The following is a 12,517-nucleotide window of genomic DNA, read 5'->3' as shown; positions in this document are numbered from 1 at the left end:
CTGAGCGAACCACTTTGTCCAAAGCCTTCTTCTCTTTCAGAGTGAGACTACCAAACCACACAGTAATACAACTGGTTAGGACACTCTCAATTACACAATAGTAAAAGTTCAAAAGAATCTTAGTGTTTTGAGTAAACTCTTGAAGCTTGCATAAAAAGAAGAGGTGCTGTTTCACTTTCTTAGTGATGTTAGTAGTATTAAAGCTCCAATTCAAGTCATGAGAAAGAGTCACACCCAAGATTTTTTTTATTTCTCAACAATCTGAACATGGTTTGGGGTTGAATTTGGTAGCAAAAAAAGTGTATTGCTTAACTTTTACTTGCTCGAATGCAGCAATGTCACCATAAAGTAAATACAACACAATCCCTATTTCTGGACAAACATCTTAATATTACCGTAGTTACAATATTTTTCTATCTCCTGAAGTCTGAAATCTTTTCAACCCCTCTTCATACAAAGCTTAAAAAGCCTGTCTTAGTGCTTTAAGCCATGTTGCGAAATCATTAATCCCCCTCACTGTTCATTGATCTGCTTCATAGTGGCACCAAACTAATTTCCTAATACGATTTCTCCCTGTTCTCTGCAGCATCCCCCTGAACGACTACAAGCTCCTGGTGTGTGACATCCAGCAGCTGTTGGTTGCCGTGACGATCCACTCCTGCAGCTCCTCCGGGTCCCAATACTTCCGCATCATCGAAGACCTCATCACTCTGCTCGGATTTATGCAAACGAGCAAGATGCGCCGCACACAGGGTGAGGATTGAAGTATCTCCTCACTCAATCCTCTGCGGGATGAGAAAAATACTTTTCTCTGTCCACCAGCTGTAGGGGGAAAGCTGCTCTGGGACTGATAGTGTTTGTTGAGGTAATATAGTTTTACGCGGTTGGAGATGTTCCCACTTATTGCCCCAGGGTGCAGAGTGAAATGGATACTGCCACTGTGTCCTTGGACAAGACACTTCACTTTCCAGGCCTATAGATGCAGACAGAAACACGTCATACTGGGGGGGTGGCCTGGCGTGGGGGAATTACTATGATTTTCAAATTCTGACAGACTGTGAGAATATTTAACACATTCAAAACTAGAGATGCACCGATTGAGCTTTTTTGCTTCCGATACCAATACTGGGGGTTTGTGTATCTGCGATGTCCGATATTAACCGATACCAAGACGCCCTTTTAAAGGGGCTTTCTCTGAGTGAAAAAGTGAATGAAAATCAATGAAGTCTGATATTTTCTTGCAAATGAGATGTTACAGATCATGTAAACTAATGTAAAAATCATTAAACAAGGATCACTGGACCTTTGTACACTTAATATCCTTAGCTACATGACAGGCTTTAGGTTACATTAATATTAGCAACTCCCAAAGTGACCTGATCATTACAAATAGTTACATCAGTTATTTCATAAACCAAAATACAAACACTTGGCCGCTCAAGCAATGACAGATTTTATTTTATTACTTTAAGTGATTCAATCCTAGTTTCTGTTTCAGCCTTGATTAGTTACAGTGGCATTAGCATGCTGCATCTAACATTAGCATATTGTTGCTAGCCACGGCATTTTGCTCGGCGATCAAAAATACAATTTCAGAGGTTAAAATTTACTCAACAATTGAATTCTCCATTCACTTCATTTAGTTGTGTTTTTAAAGTGGTGAGATCCAAAATTTGTTTCAGTATCGGATAGTTGTAGCCAATACCCGATATCATATTTTTCCCAGTATCTGCTCCGATACTGCATCACCAATTGTGCATCCTTATTCAAAACTGAGTCCTTATGACTGTTTTGACAGATTCTTTCATTCTGTAGATGTAAAAACTGCCACTCGAAGCTGTTGCATGCAGCTAATGTTAGCGTTATGGTTAGCATTCCCCGTTATGTACAAATTCGGGCACCACTTGTTTCTCTCCATGTCTCTGTAGCTTTATTTGGAAGACATTAAGTTTTTCTCATGTTTTCCCCTTCAAAGCAGCGTGGAACCTGACTGTATGTGTGTGTTCATAAAGATGCCGTTTGTATCGATGAAAATGTGGCGCTTGTGCGTTTCCGATCTGGTGTAAAATTGTAGCCACATCTCCATCCATCTACCCCCGAAAAGTGACGTTTCAACGGTCTCACAAAAATCCACCTTTTAAGGCTCAAGCTGATGGCGTGTGCGTCGAATCCAGCATAATCCTATTTCTAAACGAGTCTGTCTCTTTCATAGAAATGGCCGTCGCGCTCCAGTTCCGCGTCCTGCAGTCGGCCATAGAGTTCATCAAGACGACGGCCAATCAGGAGCCGCAGAAACTCAGCAGCTCTGTCAACACGCCCAGCTCTCCTCACCACGCCATCCACCAGAAACGGAAAAGCATCGCAGGTACATCAGCTTCAGAAAGACAACGATATAATGTTTTCGTGGAACGGTGTAATTTTAATATATTTCGTAAATTTGCATGTACAGTTGTGTATCACTGTTGTCATAGTCCCCTCAGTGTTGTCACCCTGTCGTCCCATTTCAGTGTCTAACCTTCACCTGTTGTCCATCCTTTTTTCTCCCAAACCCAAGGATCCACTGCCAAAGACTCCATTATCCCCCGCATCCCCCGACAGCACTTCAGCTCCAATGGCCAGATCCCCATGTCCCCCTCTTTCAACTTCCTATCCCCGGACTCCGCACTCCCCTCCCCTTCCGGCGCCCCGTCCTACATGCTTCACAGTGACGCAGGTAGCCCGGGGACGGTCCCATCTGAGCAAGGGGCATGTCTCACCCTTTTTTGCAGTGCACACTCACCCCCGACCAAATCCTCTCCTCTCTGGGGTTAACCTGCCCAGTACATTCACGTGTTACTGGTGCGTTTTTGAGTGTCGTAAATAAATGGCTTGTCACAACAGCATTCAGCTTTTTAGCCCAGTTTAGACTAAGTGTTGCAATTGCGAACATGTGAGGTTTAACTATAGGGTTTCTCCGTGGTTTAGTCATTTCTTAGTCTTGGTTTAGTTGGAGAAGACTTTCCTGGTTTTCTTGTTAATCTGCAGTGTAGGATTTCAAGGCATTTAGCTTATGATTATAATATTACTTTAAAGGGACTAGATGCAAGTTAGTCATTTTATACTCATTACTGCCACCTCAGGTCTTATGCGTAACTGCAGCTTCTATATTAAGCTCGTGCATGACGGCTTTTCGGACCTGAATTAACAACTTTTTCAGTGACAGTGCAGGATTTTAGAGGCAGTTGTGGTGAACAGGTCTGAGCTCATTCTACACATTAGGATATGGCGTTTAAATGGACTATACGGAGTTTAAAAATGTTAAAACTAAGTATTTTCACCCCCCTACAGTATGTTTTGTCTTCTTGGTTAACGCTCCCAGCACAGTTGCACGTCACTAGTTTCCCTATGTTTGCAAATGAATGCTAAACTGAGTGTCAAGTCTTACAGCGCAGATGGTTTTCTGATCTGCGCGTCTTTCTTCTCACTGCTTTATGATCCATTTGCATAACCTTTCTCTCCTCCTCCTCCTCGCATGCATGAATGAAATCGCGTAGTTGTTTGTATCGCGTTCATCCTTTGATAAATACCCACATATTGTTGTGTTTGTTGCAGGCCGGCGGCGCTTCTCCCTGGCGCAGACGGACTCGCTGTTGATGCGGATGCGTTCGGTGGCCAGTGACGAGCTCCACCAGATGATGCAGAGGCGGATGAGCCAGGAAAACCCCATCCGAGCCAGCGAGACGGAGTTTGTCCAAAGACTTCAGAGGCTCGTGGTGCTGGCCGTCAACAGACTCATCTACCATGGTGCAAATTGTTTTGTTCATAGCTGCATGATCGAACCACGGGCCAACTACTGTATCTGCACCATATGCTGGTACATTTCTGTTTAGCCAAGTAACACTTTTGCTGTCACTTTAGCCAGTTGTATTGTAAGCATGCCTATTTTTGGCTTAGGTTCTTCTAATGCCGTGGTATTTTGTAGATGTTATTTTACCTTATTAACAAAAGGGTAGATGTGTAAAGAAAAAGAAAACTAGGCGAGTTTGGGATCGAATATTATTAATTTAACCTTACCATAAAAATCGAGAAGGGTGTGGACGCAGCCAATGGGGCTTTTGGTAGCTCTGTGATGAACAGAAATGAAATAAATGGCGATCAAAAGCTTGTGAAAAGTCACGATCTGGACATTTCATATATTTTATTGCATCTCTTTTCTTTCTTTTTTTGTCCGAGGAGGCGTGGTGTTGGCTTCGAACAGCTGTAAACCCGACACTTCTCTCTCGCTCTCTGGAGCGCGTTTGACAAAGCAGAGTGGCTTCACATGTACAGATCGAAACAGTTGAGATTTTAATATTTCTGAGTATTTAAATGGTTAAAATCCAAGGACGGCTGAGAAACATCCTGATAAAGTCCTCAATCCGAGAACCAGGCTGTTTAAATGCACACATTAGCGAAAGCGATCGATAACACGCAGTGTTTCAAAACGTGTCAACAGTGCTGTCCTTGAAAATTTACTTGAAACAAAGATATTTAGGCATTTGCCTCTTCCCATAACGTTAGTGTCTGTCCAGAGAGGAGAGAGGAGTTAATAAGAAAGGAGAGTGTTGCATAAAACGCAATATCTCCAAATCTTTTGATTTGAAATTAGCCTCTGTTTAGCTTAGATTTCTCAGGAACCGATCATAGAATTAAACTGTTTACACCTGCGGAGAGCTTAGATTCTCACCTTTCAAACGAGCCATAGCATGTGTCCATAGCTATGACATAGAACACACTGTGGTGCTATAAATATCATGAAATATGGTCTGGATTGATTGCACTCTACAGCTAAATCCCCAAAACAGCGCAATGTGTTAACACAGCAACTGTTTAAAATGTTTTACCTTCTTCCATGTCACTTCCTGTCGGTGTCCAATAAGGAAGTGAAACTATAAACATAACAAAAATGGCGTTTACTAAAGGCGTCAGGACTTTTTTAGATTAATTTCCGATTAAGTGCCGATTAAAAAATATTAATCGTAATCAATCACACTTTACTAGACATTTTCTCAGTTTCCTTTTTCCTGCAGACGTTGCTTGGGGACAAACACCGTCTGAAGCCAAAAACAGTTTTACTGTCACACAGTTAAAGCCGACATGAACTCATTTACAAAGATCATTCTCCAAAATAAATGTGCTATTGCCTTAGAAGTGTTTGAAATGATCACACAGGCCTCACATCTCCACTTCAAGTAAGTCAAAATGTTGGATAATACAAAGACGCATCTAAAATACACATCTTTTAATCGAGTCCCACCACTATTCTCATTAAATATCGCGAGAAAAAAAAGTGGAGGTGACATTTCCGCTGGAGAAGTGGAGCTCCATCGGCTGCATTCAGACCCTCTTGTAGAAATCTGCCATTTTGGTGTGACTAGCGTCATCCATAGACTAACATTTCCTAAGAAGAGGTAGAAGAAAGTGCAGGACATTTTGGAGTTTGGCCTAACGTTTGCTGACACCTTGGCATTCAGTTATCAGCCCAGCCTGTGTTATTTAGTTTGTGTAAATGATTTAGTCTAACCCTCTTTTTTCAATCACTTTTTTCAGATGTCAGTCAGGACCTGTTTGACCTGTTGAATATCCCTGACTCCCCTGACCATCAGCTGTACACCCCCGAACCCGGTGACACAGCCCCGGAGGAGAGCGGCCCCTCGTCGGTCCCACACTCCCCCACGCCCTTCACCCTCCCACCCGCCAGCAAGAAGAGCCTGCAGAAGGACATCCTCAAGCTCATGATGGACGGCATCAAAATCAGCCTGGTAAGACGAACAGCAAATGAAGAAAGCCCAAGAGAGTCATTTTGGAACCTTTTTCATTGAACCCGTCCAGTTCATTCACAGTGAGGCTGCTGCTTTTTGTTTTCTGGCCACATTAACCTGAACCGAGCACATTTTCCCCAGTTTCGTTTTTTTACCTAATCTAAAGCTTCTTAAAGTCAAAATAGCACCAAAAAAAAATTTGACAAACAAGAGATGAAAACGCAACAGAGAGAGCAACTGAAAAGGCAACATAAGGGCAACAAAAACGGGACAAAAAGGCAATGAGAAAGTGACAAAAATTTCATACAAATTTGAGAAAACGTGACAAAAAAAAAAGCTATGGAAAAGTGAGAAGACTTTAAAACAAAAAGCAACAAAAGAGAAACAAAAATGTGACAAAAGCTATGAAAATTTGGCAAAAATGTGATGAAACCCAACAAATATGCAATGGGGAAAAAAAAGTCAAATAAGTGACTACAGCGCAAGGGAAAAGATCCATTTAGAGGAGCTTTGTTTGTCTTAGCCTTCAAATGAGGTGTTTAACTGGCCTGTAGGCTGTGATCTTATGGATTTGGGTAAAGCTAAACTGGAAAAAATGCACTTGGTTAAGGCAGGGGTCAAGAGGTTCAATTATTTACCTTCTCTCTCTAATGAGTTGCACTAAATTACACTGTCTGATGGCTTAGAAGGTTCTTATTTGTTTAAATACCTAGAATTACACTGTCGTATTTTAATACTATAGTCGTGTTTTGAATTCCCAGGGCAGCACAGGTCGAGGTGGAGCGCCCCATCACCAGTGGAGAAGGATCCTCTGGTCTTGTCGGGACACTTTTCGGGTCCAAATCGGGCGTCTGCTGGTCCACACGCTGAGTCCTGCTCTTCCCCTCTCCGACCGAAAGGAGGCGCTAGAGTTTGTGTTTGATCGCAGGCATTTGGACATCCTCAAAGAAAGCCTCAGTCCTGGTCTAGAGGTTGGTGCATTTGTCCTTTTTATAGACTTGCAACTCATTTACCGTGAACTTGTACAGTGTGGCTGCTTAAGTCGTATTATTAGAAATACTTTATGTCTAGACAGAAACAGTTTGGGGTAAATCGAAAAAGCTAGAATCTTCAAAATCCCCTTTGTCAGGCTGAACCTTCCCCCCCTTAAGTTCATTGTGAGTCACAAACGGTAGCTGTATACGTTTTTGTCAATTTTCTGCCCAGTCACTGCCAAGAAAATTTCAGGGTAATACGTCTCAAACCGTGACAGCTATTTTTTGCTGCTCTAGGCTCACGAAGCAGCCGTAGCTTTTACACATTCAGCATAATGTTCGAGGACATTGCTTATAATGAAAAGGAAAGCATTTCACTATTTCCGGAGTTCTTCTTTGATACGTTTTGTTAATTTTATCTGGGGATACAAATTGGCCATGTGTGTTTAAATACCTTTATATATATCCGTACCTTTGTTTATTTCTGCTCCTCGTTTTACAGCATGGACCAAAGTTGACCCTGTATCTGTACGAGATGCTCCACGATCACAAGGACAATCTGACCAAAGAGGAACAAAACGCTGTGGGCGTCTTCATGACCTCCCTGAAGCTCTGTGGCCATCGCTGCATCCCGCCCAACGCGCCCCATAAACCAGACTTACTCAAAGCTGTCAAAGAGGTGGGACTGCAAACCACTGCGAACGTGTCACGCGCAGCTTCACGTGTGTCAATAACTACTTTGTTCCAACAGGAAAGATTCAAGTACGAAGCTGAGGAGAAGACGAGCAAAGTTGCCTGGGAAAAGAAAATGGCTAGCACGCAGAAAAAGTATGGCCTTTCTCCACAATAGTAGATTTCAGAAGCTGATTTAGCTCACAGGAATAAACCCAGTTAAGCTGTAATCATCCATTTACAACATGGAAAGTGTAAGATATGTAAGGGATAATGCACGACGAGGTGTCCATTATCAGAAATTCAGTCCAGTTATTCTGATAATGGACACCTCGGAGTGCATTATCCCGCTTATACCATGGTCCCGCCAACTGAAGCTGTTCATTGGGGCCTGTTTGCTCATTTTTTAAAGTCCTGGCCAGGAGTTATTTCACTTTTTAATCAGTTTTACCTGAAAGTAGTTCCAGCTCAGTTGTTTATCGTTATTATGGAAACAGCTGCAAGTGGAGTGATATAGAACGTGATTTAACTATTTTTTAACTGGTGTGCATTATGTAAGGGAAAATGTATAGAACGCTGGTCATTATCGAGAAAATAAGTACCGACAGGGCGAACCGTCTGGTCTTGTTTCGCCCTGAAGGTACTTATTTTCCTGATAATGACCAGCGTTCTGTACATGATCCCGCTTATTATACGGCCATTTGCCAACTGAACACACACAACATAAACTTCGTACACTTTTATGAAGGCCGAATGGTTTATTTAATGACTTCCGCTGCAAATAGTTCCCAAAGTTTGCGCGTTGCTTGGCAACGATTGGCTAGGTTTGTAGCAGCAAGGCTAGTAGCTAGCCTAGCTACTTAGATGAAGGTGCAGTTGGAGGAATGGTGGTGAATCTCTGGGTAAGTTGAAAGTCGGACTCGTGTTAACTTCACGAGCAGTGACGGGGACAGAGATAGTGTCCGCTGCTACGTACGCGCGGAGTGTTTCTCAGAGGTCCTCTATCAAAAAATCATGATCGCTAGAACGATCTACTTACATTGTGAAGAGCCGTATAATAACTCTTTCTAATGGACACCTTCCAGCCAATCAGAATCGAGTATTCACCCAGACCATGGTATAATCCAAAGTAATACTGCAATACTGTGTGTGTGTGTTTTTTCTTCAGTAGTTGTGAGTTTGTTTGTTGAACTTTTACAAAGACTCCTCGCTTTCATGTTTTGCTGCAGTCTTATCCAGAGGCTCGATGGAAAGTCCAAGGACATTTCTAAGATCGCGGCTGATATCACTCAGAACGTGTCGCTGCGGCAGGGCATGGAGAGGAAGAAAGTGATCCAGCACATCAGAGGCCTCTATAAGACCGACCTGAGCGCCAGTCGGCACTGGCAGGAGCTGGTGCAGCAGCACACACACGACCGGTGGGGTTTCAAATGCCAAATATATGCTCTGTTAAAAAGATGTGATAACTTGTGTGATTCCCAATGGAGGAAGTTGTTTAATAACTGGAAGTGGCATACGGACTCCATTAATGCAGCTGCAACCTGATTTGCCTTGAATTGAACCCATTTCCATTCATTTATTTTTTCATCCATGTTCATGTTTTTATCTGCAAGGTCTTACATTAATATGTACATAACATGGATGCCTTTCCTCACAAAATAATCTCAAATTATTCAGCCAATTTACTTACTACTATTATAATTTTATGTTTAGATTATTATTTTTTAACCTCTTACCCCCCCGCCTTAACCAAGTGCATTTTCTCCAGTTCAGTTCAGCAAATCTTAAAGCTTCTGGACTGGAGGCTTTAGGCCAGTGTAACGCCTCATTTGAAAGCTAAGACCTACAAAACTGATCTAAACTGATCTTTTTTTTCTCCATTGCTTTTTTGCGTCTTTTTTTTGTCAGGTTCTCGTCTCATTTTCGTCACTTTTTATGTTTTTTGTTCTGTCATGTTTTCTTCGCATTTTTGTCACTTCTTCATAGATTTTTTGTTGCTTCTTTGTTTTGTTTTTGTTGTGGTTTTATCTTCACTTACATCTCGTTTTTTGTCACTATATAGACACTTTATTTCAAGAAGTTTTTAAGTTTGGATATTAGCAAACTGGAGAAAATATTCTCGGTTCAGGTGTGGGTTAAGCCCTTACCTCCCACCTGAACCGAGCACATTTTCTCCAGTTTGGCTTCACCCCAGTCCAAAAGCTTCTGGAAAAAAGCTGTGAAAATAGCAATAAAACTGAGACAAAAACAATGATGGAAATGTGACAAAAAAGTGAGAAAACATTGACAAAAAAGTGACGAAAAATTGATGAAGAAGTGGCAAAAATGTCACAAGAAATTGACAAAAAATTGAAGAAAAAATGACAAAAATGTGACAAAAAATGACAAAAAAATGACAAAAAAATGACAAAAAAATGACAAAAAATTGACGATAAAATGACAAAATTGTGACTAAAAATGTGACAAAAAATGACCAAAAAAATGACAAAAAAGTTACAAAAATGAGTTGAACACCCAACAAAAAAATGATGGAAAAAAAATCTGATGACGTGAGGAAAAAGATCCTCTCGGTTCAGGCGGGAGTTAAGAAGTTAAGAGGTTTTATAAATAACTTTGTTTCGAGGAATTTTGCTGTGTTTTTTAAATGAATATCAAATACAGTAATTACCAACATTAGTTACATTAGTCGGTTGAAATGATAATTTTAAACACAAAAGTTAAAAAATAGAAACTAACCTCTAAACTGACCATTTACACAGTTCTTTTCCACTTTAGGAACTCAAAGCTCTTTAGTTGAGTCCTGAACTTCCTTTATTTTTATTTTTTTATTCCAGTGCTGTTTGGTACGACCCGACCTCTTACCCGACGTCCTGGCAGCTCGACCCGACCGAGGGCCCAAACCGAGAGCGGCGCCGGCTGCAGAGATGTTACCTCACCATCCCCAACAAGTACCTGCTCAGTGACCGACGCAAACCTGATGGTGTGTCCTCAGTGACGCATATATACACCTCACTGTGACTTTAATTATTTGACATAGGAGTAAATGGGGTGCACTTCCTGCCTGCTGCTTGAACAACTTGACTAACACCTGCATTATGTGTTTGTTAGACCCCGCGAAGCAGCCGCTGTCGTTTTTATTTGAAGAAAAGACTCATTCCTCTTTCTCCTCCACGGTGAAGGATAAAGCCACAAGCGAGCCCATCAGGTATCAACTTCAGTTTTTATTTAGGCCTCAGTCTAATCCCTTAGAGGATGGGACACATTTATCAGCAAGTGAACATCCTGTCCTCAGAGTTGATTTGTTAGAAACTAGAAAAAAATGCAATTCAGATAAGGCTTGGATTTTGATAGTTTGATTTCCGAGACAGACGTTTCCAATTCAGCAGCTCTTGTCGGGCGGTCCCTCTCTATTGGGTCAGTGTCACACTGTCTGGAACATGGCTCAAACTCAAAAGTGATCCAGGGAGGGAACAGCAGTGGACCAGTAATAGGTGTTGAATGCACGCAGGGAGCTGATGCTGTTCAGCTTTACCCATGATTCTCTTCCACAAATTTTGGAAGAATATTGATGGATAGAAAAGATATTGAGGACCAGATTTGTAACAGGGAGTCCTTTGAATTATTTTAGATTGAATAGAGGGTGACGCAGAATCCAATTTCAATATGACTATGACAGATAATACTTCGTTAAAAAGCAGCTTAGAAAATGACCAAGCAAGATGTGTGTTTGCTGTGATCGGCTCAACTCGACTTGTATCTTTTCGTCTTATCTGTCATTTATTGAGCGATAAGTCGATATAGGAATTATCGCGTGGATATTTGATGCTACTGGAGCAGATGTTTCCAGGGATCATTACTAAAATAAACTGATCTCGAACTTGTGCATGTTATCACACACAATAATAAGCTACTTCCGGGTCCAAAATGTTGAGTTCCATAGACACGCACAGCAAAAAACACAACTTTATTTGAATCTCCTGCTGTTAAAAGGCCAAAAACAGTTTGACACCTAATTAGAATAATATCTCACAATTTCTCCAGGCAGAATGAAGATATTTTTATATTTAGAATAAGCCTTCATTAAGGAAAAAACTAAGTAGATAATGAATGCCAGTAGATCTGTCACGATAACAAATTTGAAGTTTGATATATTGCAGGAAAGAATATTATTAATATATTATTAATGCGATTGTTCTAAAATGTTGTTCTAAAAGTGCATAATCATATCCTAAACCACCACACAAGCTATAATAAACATGCAATATAATGAAATAAAAAAATGCTAGCCTGCATTAAAAACAGTCTGACACACTCCACAGTGCGCCTGAGGCAAATCACTTATAATGATTCTATTAACACAGACATTTATATGGTTAGTCTGGCGTTGTAGCTGTTTTGCATTTAAAAGAACTTGTATTTGCGCAGCATCAGCCTCGTGGTTGTAAGCTACGCAGTGGCGGAGTGATCTGCGAGAAAATAGTCCCTCAAAATGCGGTAATTCATGTGATAACAAGGTCAGTTATATTCCAAAAATGATTCTATTAACACAGACATTTACAGTATATGGTTAATCTGGCGTTGTTTTTAATGCAGGCTAGCTGATACCATAGAAATGCACTAGCCTTGCACTAGCCTAGCGCCACTAAGCTCTTCAAATAAAAGAACTGCATGAATTTAAGAAAAAAATATCTCCAGAATCAACAACACTCTGGATAACTAGGAAATGAGGCCCTATGTCAAAAATCCTGAAATATCCCTTTAAACCAATATCTTAAGGTGATTGGTAGTTGCAGTGGGACGCAAAACTTCCAGGTTATTTGAAACAAGAAAAGGTTTTGAACGCCTGATGTATCGCACCACACACAGGCAGGTAGTCCTTATGTTTGCCCTGATCCGTCTTTGTCCGTGTAGTCCTTGCACACAGGATGAAGCGCCACGCAGAATACAAATGTCTTATCAACTGGTGTTTCATTTTGTTTCCTCGTGTCCGCAGGTTCACCAGGCGCTGCATTAGCGTGGCCCCCTCCCGGGAGACGGCGGGGGAGCTGCTTTTGGGTAAGACCAAGCTGCTCCGTGAATATGAAAAAAAAC

At 41.3% G+C, this 12,517-nt stretch overlaps 1 protein-coding gene across 4 annotated transcripts in view; it reads left to right on the top strand.

Moving 5' to 3' along the window:
• The window catches only part of lyst (lysosomal trafficking regulator), a 98,912-nt gene that overhangs the window by 63,972 nt on the left and 22,423 nt on the right, over nucleotides 1-12,517 (top strand). For all 4 annotated transcript variants that reach the window (XM_079559681.1, XM_079559680.1, XM_079559679.1 and 1 more), the window contains 11 exons: nucleotides 587-753; nucleotides 2,213-2,365; nucleotides 3,592-3,783; nucleotides 5,569-5,780; nucleotides 6,542-6,751; nucleotides 7,257-7,433; nucleotides 7,506-7,582; nucleotides 8,656-8,844; nucleotides 10,261-10,406; nucleotides 10,535-10,631; nucleotides 12,420-12,481. In XM_079559681.1, the coding sequence (XP_079415807.1) occupies nucleotides 587-753; nucleotides 2,213-2,365; nucleotides 3,592-3,783; nucleotides 5,569-5,780; nucleotides 6,542-6,751; nucleotides 7,257-7,433; nucleotides 7,506-7,582; nucleotides 8,656-8,844; nucleotides 10,261-10,406; nucleotides 10,535-10,631; nucleotides 12,420-12,481 (1,682 nt within the window). The remainder of the gene's footprint in view (nucleotides 1-586; nucleotides 754-2,212; nucleotides 2,366-3,591; nucleotides 3,784-5,568; nucleotides 5,781-6,541; nucleotides 6,752-7,256; nucleotides 7,434-7,505; nucleotides 7,583-8,655; nucleotides 8,845-10,260; nucleotides 10,407-10,534; nucleotides 10,632-12,419; nucleotides 12,482-12,517) is intronic.

This window comes from Gobius niger (genome assembly GCF_951799975.1).
Source record: "Gobius niger genome assembly, chromosome: 7".
NCBI classification, from domain to species: Eukaryota; Metazoa; Chordata; class Actinopteri; order Gobiiformes; family Gobiidae; genus Gobius; species Gobius niger.
Note: the sequence above shows the minus strand (reverse complement) of the source record. Positions and strands in the feature narration are given on the sequence as shown.